Genomic DNA, 27,110 nt, shown 5'->3' with positions numbered 1-27,110 from the left:
GGGATGGCAATCCGTTAAGAACTTACTGGGAAACCACATGAAGCTTACTGAAGGCTACTTTCTCAAATCAAGGAACATTTTAAAAACACCAAAGTCATTGTCATTTACCCAAACGTGTCAGAGAAGATAAAGCAAATTCACGTCAAAAATTTTTTTAAACATTACTATGCGTGACAGGTAGGTAAAAAAGGATTAACACGGTGTTGGGTACTGGAAATACTCTAGCTGAAACTGACTAACCTAGCTCAGAAATTAATACATTCAATTTTGCGGAACATTAAAAACTAACATTGTAACATCAAAACTATTCAGTAAATTTAAATATATATATATATTTTAAGCCAACAAAGTTACAGAAGCCCTGAACACAAAAAGAGCTATGAATTTACCTTAATATTACCTAGGACATGCTCCTTTTCAAATGACTGTAACTGGTCAAATAGCTTCAAGAACTTATGATTTTGCCTTGTCAAGGGAAGTCCTCCTCCACAGAGTGATTAAAACGACAATAGCCCTCCCCTCTAAGTTATCAAATGGATCTTCTTCATAGTATGAAATTGAGCTAAGTTTCCTGAAGAGAATCAGCTAACTTGTTTTTGTTTTGTCATTTTATTTATAAGAACCATATTACAGAGGTTACTAAGAAGCAACTCTTACTTAGTACTCTTATTAAATTCTAATCAGTGATTTCCCTAACCAATAAATTCTTTTCCTAAAATAGCAAGTTGAAAAGTTTGTATGTCAAAATACATTGTCTATCAAATAGTTCTATGACAGCATATAAGAATTACAAGTGAAATTTTTCTCTCAAGGAAAATCAAGTCCACACAGGAACAATTTTGACCACCTTGATTTCAGTAAGTACAATACCATCTGGTACATAGAAATTGTTTGTTTTCTTGAACAGGGAAACTATAATCTGAGTGATCTTTGACTAACCGGAAAGATGAACTATGAAGGGAAAGGAAGCTCAGGCAGTAACTTCAAATTCTGCCCACAAAAAACATTCACCGACTTCCCCCTAAAGGCCTTTTCCCCTCTCTATGGAAGTGCTTTAGAAATTTCATTCAAATCCCTAATAGCTTCTACCAAATTATATTAGAATTGTGACCTTATAAGATGCCTACAGACAGTTCTAATTAATCTCAGTTTGTAGAATGGATTAAGTGAATGCATTTTGTAGCCCTCTGCATAGATTACGCATACGTCCATTAATCATTCGTAAGCATCCTAAGAATAATTCCTAGAAAATCTACAAAGATAGACAATAGTTGAGAGTGGTAAGAAACTTCTGACCAAGTCCTTTGGGAATCAGTAATATAGACAGGCTATGATTTGCTACCCTTGAGGAGGTACAGTATCAAACAACAGTGAGGGAAAATATATTATTTATCATCCCCATTCCCTGAAGTGTATAATTGAGAGGTTTGGGTTTTTTTTTTTTAATGTTTGATCATTTTATGACACGACAGTGCACAAAGAAACTGTAAATCTAATGGCAGAATTTCAGACTCAAAACTTATGGAAATTCAGAGACCCCTTCTGTGGCTCTGGACATAGCATGCTTGCATTCTTTCTTTCGGCCACGTGGGTGACACTCTTTCAAGTAAAAACTACTACAAGAAGATGCGGGGGGGGGGGGTCCTCAATCACCTTCTGGGCCCCGATCTCAACTGTCATCTCCACGATGAGCGAAGGTACTCAGAGGTGCTTCCATAGTCTCTCCAGCAGGAGTGCTGACTGAGAGGCCCCCGGGCACTGCAAAGCGCCGCTGTCACTTCTAGTCACTGCTCGGCCCAGCTAATGCCATGCCTGTCATGACAAGCACCAGTCACCTTAAGGCACCACACCTCTGCCTCGACAAAACATACCTTTGAAAAGGTATGAGCCACAGAGGGAACCTATTTCAGGGGTTGCCAAGGGAAGCCAGCCTTGTCTATAAACAGCAGAGAGGCAGTGAAACAGCCCAGAGGCACAGATACAAGAAGGACTGCTGGCCCTGAATGCAAAGAAGTATTCTGCTTCCTGTGCACGGACAGGGGAAAAAAACGACATAGTAAGATACCGTTTGACCAGGCTAAAGTGGGTTTAGCTGTCAGCCTAAACCTGCCATCTGGTGTTAAGATACAGCAGATCACACCCCAGATGTGTTCCTTCAAACAAATCACATCTTTTTTTCTTATCCCCTCTGTTTTTTTCTTTCTGTAAAGAAAGAGGTGCCTGCCAAAGATACAAATCAGCTGAAGTTTACTTTAAACTAAAGACTCTTGTGAACTTACTCAGCCAGATGAGTAGGTATGTCATTTCACGCACCCACACCCGAAAAGCCACCACTTTTCAGAAATGGCATCTCAGATGCTGAGCAGAAAATCATTTGTTTACTACTCATCGACCCTAAACGTTGAGGTTATCCTTAGTCACCCGAAAGCCATTTCATCTGAAAAACGAAATCTGTTTCAGTGAAGCAGAGTTCTGAAATCCTTGTCTTCCTCCTTATTTCTGACTCAGTATCTCATTCCACAATTGGGGTGGGGAAGGGTTATGCAGTGCTATCATTTGCACCTCATTACACTTGGGCTGGAGCTTTGAGAAAGCTGATATTCCCTCTAAATTTTTACAGATGCTTCTAGTTTACCAGTTCATGACTGCACTACTAGAAAAGACTTCCTGCCTCTAAACTGCTTGCTGGCATGTATGCTGAATTTCAAAATCCCTGAAAAAAGCAAACCTTTGTGGTGTTCTCTTAACTTTCTTGCTGGGGGAGAGGGGGAGGGTCACTAAAACCACACTAACCAAAAAGGCTTTTCCTTCTATGACGTGAGGCTCAATCTGTCAGACACATACATTCCCTTCTAACTACTGATGGCTCATCTTGATTTGGACCACCCCCCCCCCCCAAAAAAAGTTCATTAACAGAAAGTTATTTGTGGAAAGTGTTTTTCATCCTACGTTACGATGAGGACCACGTTCGGCAAGTTCTGGGAATAATGCAGTCCTAGACAGCCTTTCACCTGAGTTCACGTGTTTCCATTTATTTCATATGGGTCCCTGGGAAAATACTTGGGGACAGAGAGAAGGGGCACTTTCTAAACCACCACCCCCACTTTGTTTCATGGCTCCAAGGTTTTTCAAAGTTCAGGGCAGGTGACACTGGTCTGTTCTTAATCTTTACCGCTTTAGCAATGTTAAGGCTGATGACGAGGGACACAAATCCCTGATGGAACTGAATGCATTCCAAACTCCCCGACCCACTCAAAGCCGTAATCCCCTGCAGCTGGATCTTACTTACCACCATGCACAGCTAATACATTTTTTAAAAGCTAGTCACTGGTGACAAATGTAAACTGGACAGAGCAGCAGCTCCCCCCCACCTTCTCCCTGCCTTGCTCCACCACCCCTCAATCTTCCCCCATAACCCAGAGACTTGCCCTTGCTGTGATTGATAGGACCTGCCTTTGAGAACCACCAAGCGGGTGCCGTACAGTTCTGCTGAGTGACTAGAAAGATTTTAAAAGCATCTTCAGCTGTCAGACTGTAACAAAAACAACAACAAAGTCATTCTTAACACAAACATTTCATGACTGAGAAAACCCTATGAATTGAGATTATCACTGCCATCTTCAGTTCACTATTTATTTAGCTACCACACACAGGCAAATTGCTCTGGGACCCTGGCAGCTTGACTGAATTAAGCTGGTTGCCACCTTCTTGGGCATAATAAAAGAATGCACAAGATAATTTGAAGCTTGAGGATCTTTTGTGATATATTTTGTTGGGACTCATTCACTTTTTCTTTTTTTTTTTTTTTTTGCGGTTCACGGGCCTCTCACTGTTGTGGCCTCTCCCGTTGTGGAGCACAGGCTCTGGACACACAGGCCCAGCGGCCACGGCTCACGGGCCCAGCTGCTCCGCGGCATGTGGGATCTTCCCGGACCAGGGCACGAACCCGCGTCCCCTGCATCGGCAGGCGGACTCTCAACCACTGCACCATCAGGGAAGCCCACATTCACTTTTTCTTTTCGAAGAAACTCGACGGAAATATAAGTAAGCAACTAGTCTTTCATGACGGGCAAGTATGGGAAACCAAGTCACCCAAGGAAGTTAATAGCTCTGTGCTGGATGAAATCTCCAAAACTCAAGGCAACAAACTCTGGAACCTGAATAAAGATAGATGGAAGAATAAATGGATGGATAGGTAAATTAAGAAAAAAAATGTCTCAAATGTATTGGATCCAATATAGACGACAGATTTTGATGAAGGGATAAGCTATCCACTTTACCTGACGCAGGAAAAAACAAGGGTTAATAGCTGTGATATTTTCAGGTTTACTCTAGTTCCCAGATAACTAGCAGGAAGTGCTATAAGTGATATTATCAATTAGACTTGGCGATGGCTACCACAACACTGACTACAATGCTTAGACTACATTAGGTTTAATTACTGCAAAGTTACATCTGGAGAGGGAAGCATCATTTTAGAACCACCCTCAGCTTTGTAACCTGAGCCCAGCCCCTGCGAGATACATACTCGCCCAAGTAACTGAGGATCCGAAAGGGACCACAGTTAATAACATGTAACTAGCAGGAACACAAGGAGAAGCGACAAGCAGGTCTCCGCGAATTAAATTCACATCTGATCATGCGACCTCTCTGTGTTCTCCTGGCATTGCTGAGAGCAGGTACTCCAAAGCAGCCTGGTGACCAGCTTCAGCAGGACCCATGGAAAAGGAATTTGACGGGGGGTGGGAAGGGGGAGACGTTGGGGGAGGGGGGCGTTATACCAATGGGGAAAGAATCAGGAAAATGTGCTTGAGAGAGGCCAGCTCTGATTTTCCTACTTGTCACCCACTGTCACATTCCCAGAGTCCAGAGAACTCAGTCAACATATGAGTAATTCAATCAAATGGGAAAAATACAAACTCTGTTGTTCATGGTGACTGTAATGCCTTGGGACTAAACTTAAACGTGTGGTATGTGCAAGTGAGGGAAATGTGTGAGTTTTGGTGGGAGAACAAGAAAAGGAGGTTGAGATTATGTGTGTAAAAGAGGATTTGGCACTACATGTGAGGAAAGTATGAAATACATAAAGGTGGATATACTTTTTAGCACCAAGAGTACAGAAATACCAAACCAAAAAAAAAGGAAAGAAAATGGGCCCCTGTGATTCACAAATTTCAGAATTATGATTAAAGGTAACACATGTTTCATCTGAATCCATATTATATGTCCATCCACCCAGAAAACATCTATTAAGGCCTGCTGTACTCTTCATAGACTAATCAAAGATGGCAGTGCTTTACAGCATTACCTTCTATACCTACTACAAACTGCAAGAATTTCTGCCTCATAATACAAAGTGATCTCAGGTCTAAATTCCCGTGTCTTCAATGGTATGTTCACACTATAACGTGGTCAAAAAACCTACACAAGATGTAAGAAGTTAAGCCTCAGGGAAAAAAAAATGGAATCATAACCAGACCTCTGCCTGTTACTTAAATGTGATCGCAATGGAGTTTGTTTAATTAATCAAACCTTTTGATACTAAAATATTCTATAATTGTGCCCAATAAAATCACAGGTATGAATGTTTCTAACTAATCCAGGGAGAAATAATTGATTATGTTTGCTAGGAAAATCACAACCAGTTATACTCACCTGAACCGGCAGTTACCAATTCATAGTACTTACAAAAACCTAACTGAAAATGCTGAGTCTGGAGTAAGCATAAATCCTTCCAATGGAAGGCAGCTAAAATGAACACTGTTTCTTTAAGTCGAAGGACCCACTATAGTTAGGTAGTATGAAGCCAAGAAAAAGTTCTGAAGTTTAACTCTCAGGAGCAAACATTTTCTACTTGTGAAGTAAACTCTGTTGAAAGACAGCAGACTACGGTCCCACCAGTAAAAACAGGAAAGTTTTCAGCCAGTGACAGCTTTGCCTACGGTGTGTGGGGGGGGTGGGGGTGGGGGGCGAGTGTCATAGACTCACTTTATTAAACCATATGCTCATTGCCCTGTGAAGAAAGCAGGGTCACTAATTAGTTCATTCTGTGAAAGAAGCCCTTCCTGATCCCGTTGACTTTTGTCCCCCTGGTTAGCTCCAGCTATTTCTGTCATGCAACTTGAAAATCACTGGAGGGAGGAAGATCGCCATAACAACCGCTGAAATGATCTTGTGGAATGTGTCTAGTGGCACTGGAATAACCTGAATATGTGCTCCAGATGTGTCTGCTGTCAGGAAAAAAGTAAACACATCTGATGGACAGCGTATGACTAGATGGCCTCGAAGCGACTCCAGAGGCTGGGGGAGGGGGGAGGGGCGGCACATGTGCGCCGGGGGCCGCGGGGGAAGCCGGGCCGCCCTCAGCCCGCCGGGGGCACCGCGGACCGGAGCCCGGGGCGCCCGCGAGCACTGAGCGCGACTGTTCCGGTCGCGTCCCTCCCCGGAGTGGCCTCCGTGGGACGGCAGCGGCCTCTGCGAGTTTCCGTCTGGCACGGCCTTGTGAGCATTTGGGAGCAAACTCAAACAGCAACGCTGGGAGGAAGGGGGAAAAGAGAGGCGCGGGTTCAAGATGCTCTTTCTGCCTTAAAAATTAATGGCAACGTGTGTTTAAAGCATTCTCTCTTCAGGGCAGGGCGGTCTTCAGGCCTCTTGTCCTCCGCCTCTACCCACTGAATGGCTTTGCCGCTTGGCCCTAGATGCAAACTCTTGAAGCACTCTGTATTAGGTGACTGAGTGATTACACTCCTGATAAAGTGTTGTCTTTTTCTGATGCTGCGGTGGTTCCATAGACTTTCACAAGCTGGACAAGTGGGTTGGTTCCCTAACCCAAAACATGTTTAAAAAATATTTTCCCAATGAAACACATAGAAAGGACCAGAAAACATGACATAGGCCAAAACACATTTTCACCTTGAGTCCTATTCTCAGGAGTGTTTGCAAAGGGAAGGCTTCAGATCTACGCCCAGTGCATATGTTCACAAACAAAACAGCAATTCTACAAACATCCAGCGCACAGTGGGCACTTGTTGAGTATCTGCTGAATCCAACTAGGTTTTAATGTGTAAGATTAACTAAAAGTGCTCCTTGGATTCTACAAATCAACAGTGGCAGAAATTACTTTAAAAAATAGGTAACCAAGCTTAAAAATACTTAAGAAAACTGGGAAGTTTATTTCCCCAGAGGAACAAAAATGCCTCCCTCAAGAAAACAGTAAACACCGTATCCACCGTAGTACACAGACCACCTACTTGTGTGTGAATCTACCACATTTTAATGCCTATTCTACTCCAAAAGCTTGTATTGTGGACTTAAGTTTTACAGAATTCAGAAGAAAAAAAAAATTCACTGGTCTTCCCATAAATGCTTACACCTGTGAAAAGGCTACAAAGGTTTGTGCAGAAATTCAGAATCAATGTCAAAAGCTTTTCAAAGCAACATATTCCAGATTTTTCTTTCAAAAACTGCACACAATCATATTTCAATGAAATTTCTAGTACTTTTCCAACACGATCTAAACAAAGAACACAATTGTATTGGAAGGTATTTACTTCTATAAAATACACCTTTAAGAAATGGAATTGCTTATGCTTAACATCCATTAAGATCAATAAATTATATCACTTGGGCTGAGGGACAGCAGCATTCACCTGGTACTTCTTTCAAGGCAATTGCCAACTTACGAATCCCCTTTCAATTTCTAAGTGTCTAAGTACATTCTCCTCCTTTGATAAAACTCATTTAGTGACTCAGATCCTGAAAGTAGATCACCAAAGGGAAAAGGAAAACTATGAGAAATTATTATTTGAGAGCAGGAAATGGAACAAACCTTCAACTCACTTCCTGCAACTCACACATTCAACCTGGCAGAGGAAGACCCTAAGGATGCTTGGAGGATGAAGGACTCCAAATTTGAAGAAATAGGTGAAAGGACAGCAAGAGTGAATGGCAATGCTTCTGCCTTCTAGAAATTGGATTCCACTGGCAGCTGGCTGAATGAAACCAATAACAGATTCACAGTTGTGGAAAATGTTTCATACTCCTCTAAGCGAAAACGTCGTTATTTCCTTGTAACAGAAACTGTACTTCTTGACAAGTTAGACAACCTAAAATAATCATTGCCAAGGTGCAATTTATAAAATTTGTTGGCAATCTATAAAAAAGAAATAATCTGGGTACTTTCAATTATTTGCAGAGCATACTTCATTATTATTATTCCAGTCTAATCTAGCGCCCCCGTCAAATTAAAAGACTTCAAAAAGGGCTGACAGATTTCCAAATAAAAAGCCAAATATTTTAAAGCTTTTGTGAGCCAAAGTCATAAATGTGCACATTTGTACAATGAGGTGCCAAATGTCCAAAAGATGGATGAATTTCAATGACCATTTTCATTTGCCTTAGCCTTAGTGTTCAACCAATAAGCAAAAAGTCTGTGTATATTCCAAGAACAGGAATGTATTTGTATTTATGTGATGTTTCTTATCCATCTCCATCTAAAAGTTCTTACACCAAACTTGTAGTTAACTTTTATAAGAAAAGGCAAGTAAGGCACCAGGATCTTTCCTCAAATTTGGAGTCATTGTTTTCAGTGACTTTTTTTTTTTTTTTTGGTTCTTAAGAGCATCAAAAGGTTGGAATGGGATGAAACCTGGAGTTAATGTATTCAAGTTCCAAAAGTTATATGATACCCATATGAACATATTTGGTGGCTGAACTCCACACAATTAAGCCTATGGCTGAAATCAAACTTCACACGTATAGTCTGTCCTTAGTTCACTGTGTGCTCAAAATGCAATCAAGTGCTCATGGGTTAGTTATGGTTTCTCAAACCACCAGCTTCTCTTAGACAATGCCACACAAGTAGCAGAAGCTCTGTACAGACTCTTCCTAATGCTTTTCTGTTTCACTCTGCTGAGCAAATAATGGTGATGCTTATAACATGCACAGACTATGAGATAAGCAGACTCATCAAGCAAGGTTTAGGAAACTTGGGAGAATTTACCAACAATTCTTTTACCATTCTGTATAGCATTACGAGCCAGCACATAACAACTAGCAAGTTAAGGAAGGCCAGAAAAGTTGAATACTCAAGCAGGAAAAAAAAAAAGACAGAGAGAAAAAAAGAAACTAAGAGGGCTACCAGCAAGCCAATCTATTAGAATTCCAGCTGGCTTAGGAGTAAAACACTGCAATGCAGTTTTCTGGCTGCAGGAGTTTTTGAACTGTTCAGGCTTCATTCATGTGGCACTGTTTCTTGAGCAAAAACAAGAGAAAGTTATAGGAATGAATGAAAACCAAAATCTAGACTTCAAAGCAATGATTTTCTGATTTCTGTTAAAGAAGGAAACATGGATTCTTGAGAAAAGCATTTTCAAGAATGTGAACAAGAACTCCTTAGTGAGTTCTTAAAATAAGGAACTCGTCAAAGCAGAAATGTGATGTTATTTCATGTACTTAAAGGCCAACAGAAAAAAAGAAAATCCAGAAGGTTTTTTGACATCATCAGTCATGTGTCATGATATCAAGGGGAAAGAAGCCATGAGATGGCACAGGATTCCAAAGAAAAACAGGCAATCTGCACAGTGGAACACAAAGAACACAATATGTTCTGCCCAGGTTTGGAGGTCTAAACGATTCCCTAATCAAGAACAAACGGCTACAACATTGGATCTGCTTATTGTAATGTCATCAATTCTGGGACAAATTTCTAAAACCATCCACTCCTCTCCTGCACTGACTATAAAACACGTCAATGAATCCTATCCACAGTATTACAACAAACAGAATATTCTTTCAAGGAGTCTGAAATCAAGAAGATAAAACCTAACAATGGACATGAATTTTTAAAATAATTATTTTACACGTAGCATTTAAGAGGAAGAAGAGTCCCTGAATCCACATTCCTTCTTATTACAGACAAGGAATCAGTCTTATAAAAGTTCAGTAATTCACCCCATGTCACAGCTATTTATCTGGAGAAGAATTAGAACAGAAACCTTCATGGCAGTGAGATCCTCCCACAAATCCATCCTCCTCTTGCCATGGCCAACCTCACTCCCTACTCCCAAATGAGAACGGATTTGAATTCCCTGGATGAATTCTTCTCAGAAGCTCAGCCTCAAGAAGAGAGACAACATTAACAAAGAAATCGAAAAAACATTCTTCTGGACAATTTCAAACTTCTGTCCCTATAAGCATTTTACCAGGATTGTTCAAAAAAAATAAAGAAAATATCCACTTTGAGTTTGAACTCCATTCTTCTTCCTATATCCTGGAGCAGGTGCTCCCAGGCTACAAAATGCCAAGAGGAGAGAACAGAAAGCTGGCCTAAGAAGCCGAGAACTTTGGGGTCATTAGCCCCAGGGGAGTAATGGTTGACTATATTCCCTTACGGTTCCTTTATCCTTAGTTCACTAAGGGTAAAGGGCAATTTTTTTTCTCTGCTGTTTTTCAATGTTATTGCCCTTGCAGGCCCATCACGGGACCCTGACATGCTGGGAATTGCTCGTTACTTGGCTGCATATGCCACAAGAAGGAGTCATTCCTATTGCACATGGGACCCTGTCCCTGGCTCCAGAGAGAGGATCACCTCAAATGGACTGCCAGGTGGCAGAGCAAGCCCTTCAAAAATCCTGAGCGCAAACCCTGCCTAAAACCTTCAACAGCGTCCCATTTCACCCAGAATAATGACTATGGTCCCTGCCATGGCCTACAAGCTCCTACAAGCTCCTCCCTCCATGGTCTGGCTCCGGCTAACCAGCCTTACCTTGCTCTAGTCTCTCGACAGCGACAATAGCCTCTGTTCACACCGCTAGTGCCCCAGGCTCTCTCTGACCTCAGGGTGCTGGTCCTTTTGCAACACTCAGCACCCTCCATCTTAGCCCCCAAGCAACCTAATGTCTCTCCATCCTTCAGATCTCAGCTCAAACAGCCCTTCAGGGAGATCTGCCCCGATACCCCCAACTACACTTGGTGGCCCATGCTTTATTTACATTTGGGGGTTCCGAGTAGTAGTCCATTTGGAAAAGGGAGAGGGGTTCCAAGGCTCAGAAAAGGTTTGAACATCACTGCACAGCTTCCAAAGTCCCTTAAAGCAAAATAATTCTGCTATTTGTAGTAATTATCTTCCCCTCCTGAGTTAACTATACTAGTAAAGGAGTCAATGTTATAAATTTGGAGATCCCCAAGTCTGCTTGTTAGGGCCAATATCCATTTATTTCAAACACTCCAAAATAGATAAATACTTTTATAAACTATAGACACTTAAGTCCTTCTTTCCCCACATTGGTTGTAATAAGTGGCAGCAGCAGCAGATGAACAAAAAAGACACAAGGCTTAGAATCACACTCCAGTTAGACTGCTCCTTACCAGCTACCTGACCTTAGGTAAGTCTGTTTTCTTCTTTGGGCCCATTTTCTTTTGTGGGAAGAGAAAAACAAAGATACCTTCCTTAGAGGATTCAGAAGACATGTATCTGGAAGCCATTTGTATTCCCAACTTTACCTTACCATTCACAATTCTGCCTGATTATCTAAATGTTATTAGTCTCATTCTTATGTAACCTCCATAAGGGTAGGGATTGTTACTCTTTTTCCCCTATCTTTGAGTCCTTAGAGCTTAGTAGTGTCTGCCCTATATATATTAAGCACCCAGCAAAGAATTTTTATAAAAGTGAATTCAAAAAGATAGTGTAACAGATTCCCCTTCCTTTGTTAGTTTTGATTTCTTTTTTAAGAAGTCGATAATTCTACAGTGGGTAATGTGTCTTCGGCATTCTCACTTGTGTATGGTTGGTTAATATTTTCCACAGAAGTCAGTGTTCACTGGGACAAAGTCAGTCATGTATACCCATGAGGACTTATGAAAAGTCTAGTCAGTGAGTCTCATTTAGTGATAATAGCTTCACTCACTAGTGTCACAAACTTCGTGCCATTGTTCAAAAGGACAACTGAGTTACAGAGCGTGTGCAACAATCAGCACTGTCCTTCTACACAAATGGAGAAACAATTCTCCACTTGTGGGATGTTAGCAGCAGGGACTTCATATAATAATAATAGTTAAACGCTGTCTACTTTTTCTGTCTACTTTTTCAATCAAAATTGTTGAATATTTCCATCAAACAAATGATTGCTTTTTTCAATCAAAATTGTTTGTTTTTTCTTTTTCTGTGCAAAGCACGTTTGTAACCACTTTACATATAGTAACTCATTTAATCCTCACCACCACAACCCCATGAGGTAGGTACCATTATTATCCTTATTTTATAGAGGCAGAATCTGAGCCTAAACTGTCTTTGTGCTTATAAAATTTTTTTCTCTTAACATTTATTTAGCGAAAAACTAGTATGCACAAGGTACAGTTTTGTTTTTTTTTTTTGGTACGCGGGCCTCTCACCGTTGCAGCCCCTCCCGTTGCGGAGCACAGGCTCCGGACGTGCAGGCTCAGCGGCCATGGCTCACTGGCCTAGCTGCTCCGCGGCATGTGGGATCCTCCCGGACCGGGGCACGAACCCGTGTCCCCTGCATCGGCAGGCGGACTCTCAACCACTGCGCCACCAGGGAAGCCCACAAGGTACAGTTTTGATACTGTATTTTAAACATGAGATTTAAGTCTCTTGCCAAAAAACACAGATTTCAGTTAGAAGAGGTTTTAAAAGAACTGATGTCTAAAGTTGTATTGTTTTTTCCCAGTCTGACCAGTTTTGAGACTTGCCCTAATAGGATAAGGCTCTGAACTGCAGGGAGCCTTTAGTAAAACACAGCACCCATCTCACCTAGTTAAGAATCCTGGCACTAGAAATCCATTTCACCCCACTCAGAAGCAGGCTGCGGTACATAATTATTTTCATCTGGTTATAACACAGGGTGGTGAGTTTAATCTCTAAAATCCTACAGGGATTGGTTTTAGCAGTTTTAGAAATTGCTTTTCACGCTATGAATGTGCCGCACAGCAAGATGGTCCTGCTAATGGTTCCCAGACTAGGATTTGGGGGGACCAAAGGCACGGCTCCCTTCTTTCCCTAATTTCCTTTCCTTTGTGGGCCAAGTCTGTGGTTATTCATGGTATCCTCATGGCCCCCCTTTCAAACACAGTTTGTTCTGATCTGGACAAAGGAACAGAGGTCTTTTTTTTCTTAAGTTATAGTCAATGATAACTAGTCATGGAGTCAAATAAATCCATATATAAAGTGGACCGTCCGTGAACAGTCTTTTTTAAAAACATGAAAGCATATATGCAGATGAAATAGATTCCCAAACAATAATGTGGCCATGAGTGTGATGTTATCTCTAGTTTATCTTGTTTTTAAAAACTTTTGCTAAACCCTTCCTTCCCAGGAAATAAAATATTCAAGAAAACCGATTCAAGAATATAATTTAATGTCTCCCTTCTTTCTTTAATTAAGTTCAACTCTACTCAGTCAATCCTAATTTCTCCCAGGTCCTGAATGAACCCTCACCATCAGGAACAAAAAGAGGATACTTTGCTAATCAGTGTTTAACGTGAAGTTGCTACAAAGACTAGCACTAACAAATCCCATAAAGTAAAAATGATGATTTTCTTCAGTTTTTGGTAGAAGAGACAACCTCAATATATACATGCAAATTAAACTTCCCTGCTTTACACAGCAATCAGAAAAGGTCCTTGGGCTGTCCACAGCATTCTGAGTAATAGGAAGCCACTTAAATTAATAATGACAACTACATGTCTAAAGTTAGTCAACTTATACACCTGGTTCAATATTTGTGAGAATATTTTGGCTGTGCCCCCAAACAGTTTTTTGTATGATAAAATCCCGCCCAGTGTCCTACTACCTGATGTGGGGGATGACTTAGGTAAATTCAAAGAGTCGCGTCTATATAAGGCATAGAGATAGAGAAGTAACAAGACATTTTCTACTTTTTTCCTTTCTTTTCATGTTCTTGGAGCTAAAAATTGATCCACAGCAAAGATCTTAGTAGTATAAAACCACAACACCATGAAACACAACCTTAGAAAACCCTAATTCCACCAGACTGCCAAGTCCTTGGGGAATTATCTCCAGTCCCAAAGGCAATGCCTGGCATAAAGGAGGTCCTCAAATATTATCTATACAATGAGATAAATAAAGCCCCAGAATGACAGTTTTTCGAGTACTCTTAGCAGAAGGTATCCAAGACCGTATTGTGATACCACTTCAAAGATGAGGCACCAGAACAACAGAGCCGCGAGTAGCCTGACCTGGGGGCTCCCAAGGTACCGCTTACCAGGGCCATCACACCTCTGCCCCATCATTTAAAACGCCTAGGGCATCCACTCTTTCACTTTTGCTCCGCTTTCTATATTTTATGATCTATGGGGTATAAACACCAAAAGTGGAAGACGCAACCAGATCATTCAGAGGCCAAATCCTAACGAGATCCACTACTGTCCTTTGCAGCTGTGCAAGCCTGACGGCTCAGGCTACCAGATGTTTAGGTCTAGTTAAATAAGGCCCACAGAATACTGTATATTGTACACAAGTTTCCATTTACCACTTATTTTTAACCAAAAAATATTTCTTTGCAGTCTTTTTCATGCACAGGCCTCTGGCATTTAAATCTAGACAGATTTTTACAGGAAAAACAAAGCTCAGAAATGCAACTTGTTACCACTCACTCTCCAGATTTTGAAGATTTCTCTATGAAAACTGATCACAACAAACATGCTAACCTGTATGAACTGCAGAATGGAAAATCCAGTGTATTTTCAGATTTCCAGAGCTTAGACTTCGAACAGTAGACGTGATCTTCACCTGGTAGCTTGCTGTTGCTCTTACGTAAAACTGAATTTCAGCTACTGATTCAACATTTATGGAATTACTGTATGCCAGGCTTATGCTAGGTTTGGTGACTCAAACATGAATAAAACATGACTCGTACCCTTGGGCAGGGACAATCTTAATGGTGGTTCAGGCAGACACCAAGAAATACAAAAAGTTATCTGTTAGCCTACGTGTGCCACAAAGAGGTTTCCCACATTTAATGTCTTGAGGAACCCATGTGAAGAAAAACTAATTCTGTTTGTCAGTGGAGATGAGCTAACAGGCGTTAGTTCTGACATAGGTCCCTTCTTATACAAAGACCTAATATATAAAAGTCACCAAAATGTGGAGTTTCTAAAACAGTGGATTAAGTCTTTAACAACTCTGGATAATTTTCTTAGATAATGAAAGGCATTAGAAACTTAAGTATTCTTTCCTTAAAGTCAAGCAAAAATTCTCCAACAGTTTGTATATATTGTACATCTGAAGGCAATCTTATTTGCTTTCAGCAATGCTGAGCCACTCGTAACTGGCACTAGCTGCTAAGGGCTCTGCCTCTTTTAATGCCCTGTTTATGTTGTGTATCAATATGGCAAAACTTACACGCCATCACTCATTTTCTTACCTACCTTCCTTCTATTTGGTATTAAATTACAACCCAAAATATGACTTAGTTTTGAAAGTTATCTTAGAATAAAAATGAATGCCCATACCAAATACTAACTAACGATAACCACTTAGGTAACTGTGGTTCATTAGATGGCTTACTTTTCTGAAGGGACCTACTAGGTTTGATTCACCCGGATCTGCAGGTTAGAAGAGAAGCCCACGTGACTCTACGTGCAGCATGCTGTACACTCTTTAGCTCAGGCAACAACCACTTCATTCCTTCCCAGAGGCCATCACGGTATGCCTACTAGGCAGCTGGCTCTATGGCCTATGATTCTCTCCCCAAAGCAGAAATACACTGACCTTCAGGCAGGAGTACAAAGGTCGATTAGAAGAAGCTCGTCTCTACTGCTGAATACTGTGGTTATCAGAGCTCAGGTTCTTGACTTAGGCCTGTACTCTGATCCTCATGCTGGCACTTACAAGTTGGATGACTTGCTTCAAGCCACTTAACTTTTCTGAAGCTTCATTTTTCCATAGTGATAAACAATGTTAATAATGCCTGGTTTGTGGGATGCTTAAAAAGATTAAATGAGGTAATAATGCACATAGCTGGAACACAGTAAGTACTCAAAAGATTACTAGCTTACTCATCTCCTAAAGCATAATGTTGTGAAAATATGCAAAACCTAGAGTCTGAAGATTCAGTTCCCAGTTTTGTGCCCCTTGGCTTTACAGTGCTGTGACCTGGTCATAACACCTAAATCCATGGTACTTTTATTATCTCTGCTATACAATGGGAAGAATTATAATTCAAATGAGTATTTGTGGAATACGTTGAGAAATTTTCTGTGAAGATGTTCATAAACTGTAAGATTCGTGGTAAAATGTAAAACTGATCAAAGTCAAGCACTTGAACAAAAAAGCTCATCTCAACCCTATAGCGATAAAAAATGTAACCTCTGATACATAACGTGAATGGAAAAGGATTCTGAACTACGATTAGTCAACACATGAGATGCATGTACCTACATACACACGTGTATGCCTGCCAGCACACACGCCCCTACAATAGTCATCAACAACTGCTCAACTCCTTCCCAATGACCCAAGGCAGTCTCAGAATCCTTTTCTCAAGCAGCCATTACCGATCTATCAATATTGCAAGGGAGGAAAAACCTGTTTTCCATCCTTCATTTTGTCTGCTCTTCAGATAAGGAGCTCTGCAGAAGTACCAAAGTTACAAAGATCAAACAGTTAGTCAGTGACAGAGTCCGGGTTAGAAAAAAAACAGACCTTGTGCCTTCGGTCCATTCCACAGTGCCTATCTGGAATGTTTATCACACACACCCCCTAAACCCCTACTCTTCCTTGCTTTGTGTCCTGATCATTTAATTTCTTACCATCTCATTCTGGCAGCCACACATGCTCCTCTCCCTTTTGCTTTTAGAAAATTCAGCATTCCCTGGCATAAAAGGGCAAAGAGACTGTCATTTCATATCCATGAAGCTAATGAATGCCCACAGTTGACCTGGCATCTCCCCCTTAAGCCGTGCTAACATCAGCTGTCACTCAAAAGTTCACTCTACAGCTTGACCTTTGCTTCTGCTCAGAAGTACTCACCCTATTATGAAAAGTGTTTTTCCTTTAATGTCATGATGACAAAATACTGCGATGTCTGTATGCCTTTCCAAACAGGCAGATTTGTGACACACACTAAATGGTTTTGTCACTAGATTCAAGAATTTAAGGCAGGGAGAAATACCAAAAACAAAAAAAGAATTACCAGGTCGAGTGACTGGGAAAAACTGGTACTCCTATGCTCATCAGCCACAAAAACCATACATAATCAAGTTTATGAATCTGACACCCAAAGAACATTTCAGTCATATTTAATTCAGCAGTTCTACTGTAAAATAAGACTAAGACTGCTCATCAGAGAAGGGTTACCGTATAGATGATGGGCATCTTCAAATTGGCCAATTTCCTTATTATTTTCAATACCATAAAACATTTTAGCTACTTCACAAAAGGCAGGCATAACTTTAAACAGGAAGTAATATATCAAAAAACAAAATCAGCTTTTTGGGTTGAAATGAGCCCACCAGTTCCACCACTGTAACCTCAGCCAGGGTGGTCATTATTTTTGTTGCTCTTCAGATTTTTCATTCGAACACTGCAGTTCTATACTTCACAAGAAAAAAATTACCTAATACGCAATGTTCTAGGCAAATAAAAAAAGGTCACACATAAATTAATCAGCATCACAGGACTACAGAGGCCCTTCTTTAATCAACACAGGAAATGTGCATAACATCTACCATTTTAAAGAGTTTTTATGGTACATCAGGCCCCGAGCTGATCCTTACCCACACTATTTCTACTTTAATCCTTGCTCCGACCTGATACAAAGAAGATTATTACCCTCCAAGTTAACAAATGAGGAAATTGACACTTCAAGAAATTCTGTCCATTGTCAAACTTCCCATAACACAGTTGGGATTCAAACTCAGGCCTTTCTGACTCATATGCTTTCTATCCCTATGCTACCCTATACTGCTTCCTACTACACTATAAATATTTAGAACATTTGCAACATTTGTAGATAAGGCAATCAGAACCATAAGTAACTGATCATTCCTCAAAATGCAGGTATCTGAGCTAAACTGCATCCACAATCAAACCATCATATCACCAAAGGCTAATCAGGTCATGAAGTGTACCTGTCTGTCATTTAAGATAAAAGTGCAACCCTTGTGATCTTTGACTGGTTTTACCACACTGTGGTAGTTACATGCCTTGTTATGAAGTCAATCATACAAAGTTTGAAAATGTTTAAACAATGGACACATAAAACGTGTCAAAAAAGATAAAACTTAAAAGTAAAAGATTAATCAATGAAAAAGTTGGCATGCACGATGGGCAACCATTGCAAAAGATTCTTCCCTAGCCTATGTCTGCAAAACACTATTTTATGGACATATTTTTTGGAGTTTCAGAAGCTGTTTTACCTTACATTAGCTATTCTAATGTAACTGCCTCCATTATGTTTTTGACTGCTGAACTAGTAAGAAAATTCAGTTTTCTCTTAGAAGAGAAACCATTCTTCTCACTGGCATCACAGTTTCCAAAATAATTCATGTAGGTTTAAGTGTGATACTTTCTGTTCAGAGGATAAATGAAAAGAAAGGAATGAGCATTTGGCACTTGCCTTTGACAGACCCCATGTGAGGCATTTTCACATATGTTATCTCAAAATACTCCAGGTAGCAATACTATTATATTTCATAGGAGAGAGCACAGTAGGTCAAAAAGTGAAGGATGCCAAGGGCTAGGTGGAGAGGTGAATGGAGAGTTACTACTTTGGGGTATAGTTTGCTTTTGAAATGATGAAAACCTTCTAGAATCAAATAGTGGCAATGGTTGTACAACCTTGTGAATATACTAAAAACCACTGATTGTACCCTTTTTAAAATGGTGAATTGTATAGTATGTAAATTACATCTCAATTTTTTAAATTACATAGTCATGGTAAAAAGGTTAACATTTGAGAAATCCAGGTGAAGGGTTATATGGGAATTTATTATACTATTTTTCCAACTTTTCTGCAAGCCTGAAATTATTTCAAAATAAAGTTTTTTTTAAAAGGCACAAAAATATGAATACAGTTAATGCTACTGAACTTACGCTTACAAAATGGATGAGAGGGCTTCCCTGGTGGCACAGTGGTTGAGAGTCCGCCTGCCAATGCAGGGGACGCGGGTTCGTGCCCCGGTCTGGGAAGATCCCACATGCCGCGGAGCGGCTGGGCCCGTGAGCCATGGCCGCTGAGCCTGCGCGTCCGGAGCCTGTGCTCCGCAACGGGAGAGGCCACAACAGTGAGAGGCCCGCGTACCACACACACAAAAAAAATGGACGAGAGGATAAATTTTATATTATGTGTTTGTTTTTTTTTTTACCACAATTAGAAATAAATAAATAGGTAAAGGAATTTGTACAACAAGATTCTACCTAGTAAGTAGAGGTATCGGTATTCAAATGCAGGTCATTCCAACACCAAAGCCAAAACTCTTGTTAGAAGCCCAAAAAAGAGCTGATTTATTTTCCTTAGATTGTGCTGAGATGTTACTTATGGCCATTCTAAAGCTGCACACTAACACACACACCTAAACTGCTTTTTCATAAATGAAAACTACTACCAACTAAGTGGGTTTTATTAAATGTTTCTGAGCTACTTTAAGGTTGCCACATGACTGTGAATGTGTGTGGAAGAAGAGAATGTTTCTGTGTTATGCTGTATATTAAATAATGATTCCAGACTGAATATTATTCAAAAACAAGGCCTTATGTTGAAATTTCCAGTCAAAATTTCAAAACTGGTACTGACATGAGAAAGTAATGAATGTGAAAATATTTGTTTTTATCAAATTCTGGTTTTATTTAATGTTTTTCTGTTGACTTAAAAATTCTTTAATTCTATAGCAATTTCTCACAAAGATAATTATTTTCTTTAATTACAAAAAAAATTAGAGACATGAGTTTCAACACACTTATATAATGTGCTCATCTGCCGAACACTGACACACAATACAATGGGTATTTGCATAAATGGGTCTATCTGGGTTTGACTTGGGAGCTCACAACTAAATATCTTTAGTAAGCCAAGCGTATAAAATACCCATATACCTTTAGAAATCAATTTACTCAGGAACATTAAGAAGCGGAATTTGGGTTAAGCTGTAATCAAGTATAGAAAGCTGACCCTTGAACAACATGGGGGTTAGAGGCACCAACCCTCCACACCATCAAAAACCCAAGAATAACTTATAGTTGGCCCTCCATATACACTGAAAAAAACCAGTGTATAAGTGAATCCAGGCAGTGTGAACCTGTGTTGTTCAAGGGTCAACTATACTAAAGGGAAGGAAAGGGGAAAGAAGGGGAGGGAAACATTCCTTTAAAAAAAATGTCAGGTCGGAATTCCCTGGCGGTCCAGTGGTTAGGACTCAGCACTTCCACTGCCAGGGCCTGGGTTCAATCCCTGGTTAGGGAACTAAAATCCCTTAAGCTGCACAGCGCAACTAAAAAAAAAAAGTCAGGTGGCAATTCTAGGGGGAAAGCAAATCATTTTTACCAATATTTTTATTTTTTTTCATATCAATAACTGTCCAGTGATTCCCAGCAGAGGCATTGACATTTTGGGCAGAACAAGTCATCACTGAGGATAAATTCTTCTGCGGCTGGGACAATGAGGTGTCCTTGGCCCACTACATAGCAGGAGGCACTCCAATTCCACTCATTTGTAACAAACAAAACCATCTCCCAAGATTTCCAAACACCCCGTGGAGGTGGCAGCACCCCCAGGTCCAGAACCCAGACAAGCTGTAACATCTTCCCCGTCTCAGTGTTTCACAGCCAACTGATGAGTGGGAAGCTGCTTCCGTCAGTCAGGCTGGATGCCAAGGCTGTCACGCACAGCCAGGATGCCCCACGTTCAGAGATAACCCTCTCTCTCTTACGGGGCCCACCAGCTGCAAATTCAGATTTCCACCGTCAGTTATTCTTAAAACCAAAACTGGCATTCATCTGATTGACACCACAAAAACTCTAAGAGAAATGAACATTTAAAAAATGGAAAGACTTTCATTATTTCATGCATGCTTTTTACAGTCACAGTCTTCAAAAGTTACAGGGCTTAGACCATCTTACTTTTTAATGTAACAGGTCATGATATACTGATTAGAAAGAAACCACTGGGAGTTCAGTTTTCAAAACAGAAGAGTTATACCAAGAATCCAAACCCCACATGTCAGAGCACAAGACGTTCAAGTTCAATGCCTCTGCATACTTAAGTTACCAGAGGACAGAAACAACGCAGAATTTATAAAAACTGATTTAGTATAAAATACAGAAGACAGAGTTAACTTTGAAATACAGAACTGCAGAGTTTTATTTTCAACTGTAATGAAAGAATGAAAGGAAAGAAACTTCAAAGCTAGGAATACTTTAACTTAATGAGAAAAGAAAATCTAGCATTTTCCGTGTTAAATTTCAAACAGTTATCAATCACAGAACTGCATCATCTTTTCACTATTTCTTTAAGCAAAGCCCAATAGGTCTGCCTGTTAATAATAAAAGTCATTGTATTTCTTGCTTTCAAAAGTATTTAATCACCACAAATTCTTTGGTAGAGTCTTTCCCAAGTTCTGACTAGAATCCTGTAAGTCTACAGAACTAGCTCACCAGGGAACACAGCACAACGCTAAATACCACAATCTATCACCAGTATTAACTGCTCCCAGCCCTAAGACTTTAATTGCGACAAGACTGCAGCTCAGAGCCTGAAGCCGGGTAAAGTCCTCTTGCAGCAGGCAGGGACAAGGACCACATATTTTCATGCATGCTGGTGCATATTACACACTGTTTGCTGCCCCAGTCACAAGCATGTCCAGGACAGGATTTCTAAACTAGTCAGTGAAAATTCTACTCAATGCATTTTCACAGAATGAGCCCCGAATTATTTTAGACCCATCCATGAAGATTAAGTGACCAAAGCACCAACAGGTTTGCCAGTAGCTACAACCTTCTGACAAACTTTGGGAAAGAGAAATCCAATAAAATTTTGTTATCACAACACTAGACTGTCAATTTCCAATTTATAAACGAACTATCGCAGTCAAAACTGCAAAGTGAGTCAGTATTAGCGTTTATCATTACTGTTAAAGACAGATGTCTTTTTAAGAACCACTGGAATTTTTTCTTCCCTTACAGTACACTATTTCTGCAAAACACAAAGTGGATGATATATTTAAAACAGTAATATCAGTTTACAATGTCAAGTTACTGCATGGTCAAAAACTTGATTTCTATAGCAGGTCCTCAAGATAAAACTAAAATCCTCTGCTGCGGTAGGTCTACTTTCCAATTACTAGAAGTAAGCATACGAGAGATATAATTAGTTATGACACTAGGACAGGCATACATGTTTCAACACACACGCAGCTCAGAACAAAGTTTTTGGCATTATATGACAGAGGACTTAAACCAAAGACTCAAAGAGAGGTTATGCAGTGTGTGTGTGTGCATGTATGTATATGTCTTTTTTTTTTTTATTTAAAACTTGCCACACCAAATTATTTCTTTAAAGTTATAAGCATATTTTGATTTGTTTAAACATCTCTTTAAAGATTTCTCAGGGAAAAAAAAAACACCCTGCGGCTTTCATTGCGCCTACATTACAAATTAAGGAAGCTGACTTTATAAAATTCATTTGGTGAAAAAGAATCACCTTTCAAAGAAGGCTGCATGTTGGCTAAACACATTTAGAAAAGTTTGACGGTCCTAGTCTTGGATTTCTCAATCAGGGATGAAACACTAATTTCTAAAAATGGAATATACAAGGCAGTACAATTTAACTTTGACCATTAAAAGTCTGTCCAAGATATACTGCCGAGACAGCCACAAACCAGAATCTTTCAGCAGAGCTTTAAAAATTAAAACATGAAACTACTAAATAAGTACATTACTAAATTATGATCCACTTAGGATCATTTATTCCTTGATAAAGATAGAAAGACAAAAATTTCATAATTATATACCTAAGAATCTACAGAGCAGCATGTGAGAGCTGTATCAACAGTTGATTATAATAAAGTATGACTGCACTCAAATGAGGGGCAAATTTAAGAAAGAAACAGATTACATACATACATAAAAAACTGAAATTCTGTAAGATCCTACTGTGCTTGATCTCAAAGAATTATAACATGAAATATTCCAAAACTTCCCTTTTCTAAGAAAGGGTCTTGGTTTAGGCCTGGATTCAGTCAAAGATTTTATTAAAAAGAAATTTATGATGCAGTAGTTTATAAAAACACAACAAAACTCAATCTCATGATATTCTGAGAAATATCCAATAGTAATAAATGGTTCTTTTATTTAGTTTCTTATCAAATATAAATTTCTTTTCCTGAGAATACCAATCCAAAAAAACCTAGAAAGGTCCAATATCTCATGGTAAAGAGATGACACCAAAAAATGGAAGTAGATTTCAAGTCTGACAGCTTCCATCTTCCGGGTCATGACTGCCCTCAATCTGCATATGAAATTCCATGGACAAAGTCAGGTGTAGGTATTGTGAATGGGTGTCGGAAAACACAGAGCTTTTAATTAAGTGCATTCTCGAGTATAATAAGCCACCCTGGAACAAGATAAAACATGGAGAACCCTTTCAGCTAGACCTTACACTCCCACAGGAGTCATCATACACGACAATGAACTATGACAAATCCCATCTCATGGGCCAAATGGTCCATGAAGACAGCACATGTGTTTCCTACAAAGACAGTATTAATGATGCACTCGTGTTTTGGTCGAGCAGAGCTTTCCACCTTATAACAGAGCCTGCTAAGTGCCCTCTCTACCTTCACAGAACTATGTAAAAAGCTTTAGTAAACTACGTATGTATAAGTTCACTTTGGGTTTGGCTAAAAGAAAACACCCAACAGTTTACAGCTGTTTACTTCTAATACCAGTTGGTCTTAACTTTCTTTCAAATCAGAAAGTTCCAAAGTTTCAGAGAACTCTGGGGGAATCCAGAAATATCTAAAGTTAGCTTTTCTGGAGTCAAACTTATTTCATTCCTTTTTATTTCTTGAATTCTCATTCTTAAAAACCTTCTACAAACTTCAAAATAGGGTGTGGGTGTGATTTTGCAAAATAAACTTATTTTTCAAAACTGATTTTAATATTTTTAACAATAAAATTATGCCAAGATCTACAGATTCCACGCAAAATTAGCATTTTGTGCTGTGGAGAAGAGGTTGGAAGATGAATTGGAAGAAAGTTTACAACACAGTATTTTCCGAGAAGGTATAACTAGTGCATTTCTCAACTGAGAACCAGAAAGTAATCATAAACTGATTGGTAAGTGTCACCTGAAACTACAACTTACAGGAATTCAAAAACAAATCTTAAAGCATAAAAAACAAAATAAAATCATACTCCCCTTTAGCAACTACTCTTTCCTTTGACTTCCGTCATCTGTCAGCATAGACAAGACTGCCTCAGAAACAGTTTGTGTGCACAAATTTGTACTACGCTTGCTTTCTCATTTCTCATGTCCTGAGTATTTATTTATACCCCACATATACAGATTTACTGAAACTAAGACAAAATATACAATATAAGCTATGTGACAATCGTTCTAATTTCTAGCCAAAGAGCGCTACACAAAACCATTTAATATCATGGAGCACTTACACAGTCTCACATCTTAGGTAAAAATTTCCTTGATCGTCTCTGCCTTCAGAGGCCTCCTCAGGCCACAACCTATAATACTTTTACTCAGATTTCACAAGATCTACACTGAAGTACAATCTATCGGGTACTTGCCACGTGCAGCCCAGTTGCATAAGACCACAAAATATTAACACAATTTGATGGTTAGAAAAATGTTTGTAAGCATGCATGTATGAATCTATATATGCAAAAAAATCTCCCACCGGTTCTCCTAGAACCAAATGAGTTTCTATGGATATTAATAGGAAGTTCCATTATTGGTGGGGAAAAATAGTCAATATGTCTCAGTTGTCACCTCAGGACACTGTGCTCATTCCAACAACACTACTATTGTTCAAAACGTTTCTGGAATTCTTCCTTTGTGACTATTTCCAGAGCCAATTCATAAGTTATATGAGAAAAATCAACTGTGCCAATTTTCTTCTTACCAAAAATAGAATTATTTGGCTTTATCACCCACCATGTTCATCAGGCTTAACTTCTAGACAATTCAGAAAACCAAAACTTTTGTCACAGAAAATTTGCTGGCACTGAAGGTAACTAGAAGAATTAGATACAGGTTGTCCAAACCCAATGCCAAATGATGAACTCCAAAACATTTTAAGCTAACATCAGTGTATGACCTTCTAGGCTGACTATGTTATACAGAATAATACTTACTTGTATCTACTTATTTTTGGTTTTCAAGTTTCCTTAGCACATTTATTAGTATATTAATTACTTTAATGTTTCACTCAAGTTTATGAATCTTATCAAATTTTTATTAACAAGTTCTTCAAATGTTATAAAACTTCCTTTAACTTGAGAAGGTACTAAAATGAATACCTAACTAGGTGTCCTTCCGAATTCTAAATTTATCATTTATTTATTTTCCCAGTGTCTGCAAAATTGCATATATTGTAATTATAAAATGGAACTGTAAAACTTAAAATGGTGAATTGCATGGTATGTGAATTATATCTCAATAAAGCTGTTTAAAAAAAAAAAACTGAAGTCACCAAAGTAACCAGTTAAGCTTCATTAAAAGGCCTAAATTACTAAAAATGACATAAAAGAATTATTCAAAAATCAACCAAAAACACAGACCACCCCAAACAGACCAATCAGGTAGCAAGCAAACTCGAATCATCACTTAAAATGGCTCAACATACCTCCTCATATGGGTTAGTGCAGGTACAAAGGGCCCCATTACAGGAGCAATTTAACTCAAGATACCTGAAAGTTCTACCAGAAGTTGAATATTAAGGAATATCTATCAGTACACACATGTGCTGAATTACAATATAATATCTCACTCCCAACCCAATATTAGATCTGTACAATTTTCTGAATAATGGGAAAGACTTTACACATTCTCACGAGTGGTATCACCACCTTATTACTCAAACACACAACATCTGTGAAAAGCCTGATTACGGAGATATATTTTGCTTCAAACAAAGTTAACCATCCTGGTCCAGATCAGGCTCAATCCATAGTGTCAAATCTGATTGCACAAGGTATCTCTTATACATGTACTCTAAGATACCATGCACACTACAAAACACAAATATAAAAATAGGAGAATGAGATAAATCACATTTCATTTTCCCCAGATCTTATAGGATGACTTTTGCATAACTTTTGGGGTGTTTACATCTACTCTGAAAACCACTGCTCCAATAAGCAGTTCTGATAATTGCAACAGCAAATATCATAAATAACCCTCGAAGTAATAACTAAGATCTGATAAAAACTGATAAAAAATCTGTTAATGATTACAAGGAAAATCATATGCAGGTATATTCATTCACTCAATAAACAGCTGCTGAGTGTTTCCTAGACCAGGCACTGCTACAGGCAGCGGAAATTCAGAAATTAACAAGACATGCAAAAGTCCCTGTTCTTATGGAGTTTGGCATCCTGGCAGGAAGGTGGACGACAAATAATAAACTACATATAAATAAACAAATTCAGTATCTTTTCTAGTGGTGATAAATGCTATGAAGAAAAGAAGCAGGGATAGAGGTCAGAGAAACACACAGGGTGGAGAGACAGCTGGGGGACGAAAGCTGTCAGTAAGTTCTCTTGAAAGGGATAACATTTTCAAGGAGACATGAATGAAATAAGGGAGCAAGCCATGCAAAAATCTGGAAGAAGAGCATTCCAGGCAGAGGAAAACTGCGTACAAAGGCCTAAGAAGGTAGGAATTTGGCATATTCAGTGAACAGCAAGAAGGTCAGGATTATGGGAGCTGAGTGACCAGTGGTAGGAAATGATTTTGGAGCACTGGGCAAGGATTACATCTTACGTATCCTTTTCAGTCATGGCAGGAGTTCAGATTTCACTGCAGGTGTGGTAAGATGAAAGAAGACACTGGAAGGTTTTGTGATAGGGAAGTGATTTCTCTGTAAAGAATCCTCTGGGTGTAGTGGGCAGGACA

General features: G+C 39.4%; 1 protein-coding gene across 12 annotated transcripts in view; it reads right to left on the bottom strand.

Annotated features, from left to right (window-relative positions):
• Positions 1-27,110, bottom strand: part of BNC2 (basonuclin zinc finger protein 2) — a 425,725-nt gene that overhangs the window by 383,455 nt on the left and 15,160 nt on the right. For 5 of the 12 annotated variants that reach the window (XM_079927966.1, XM_079927970.1, XM_079927967.1 and 2 more), the window contains exon 1: positions 19,076-26,861. The exons of 5 other annotated variants lie outside the window; for them this stretch is intronic. In XM_079927966.1, the coding sequence (XP_079784092.1) occupies positions 19,076-19,210 (135 nt within the window). In that variant the 5' untranslated portion in view covers positions 19,211-26,861. Of the gene's footprint in view, positions 1-19,075; positions 26,862-27,110 lie in introns of those variants that run through there. 2 more of the 12 variants (XM_079927965.1, XM_079927976.1) reach the window with 2 other exon arrangements.

This window comes from Stenella coeruleoalba, assembly GCF_951394435.1.
Source record: "Stenella coeruleoalba genome assembly, chromosome: 7".
NCBI classification, from domain to species: Eukaryota; Metazoa; Chordata; class Mammalia; order Artiodactyla; family Delphinidae; genus Stenella; species Stenella coeruleoalba.
The sequence above is the reverse complement of the archived record's forward strand: the minus strand, read 5'-3'. Positions and strand labels throughout refer to the sequence as shown.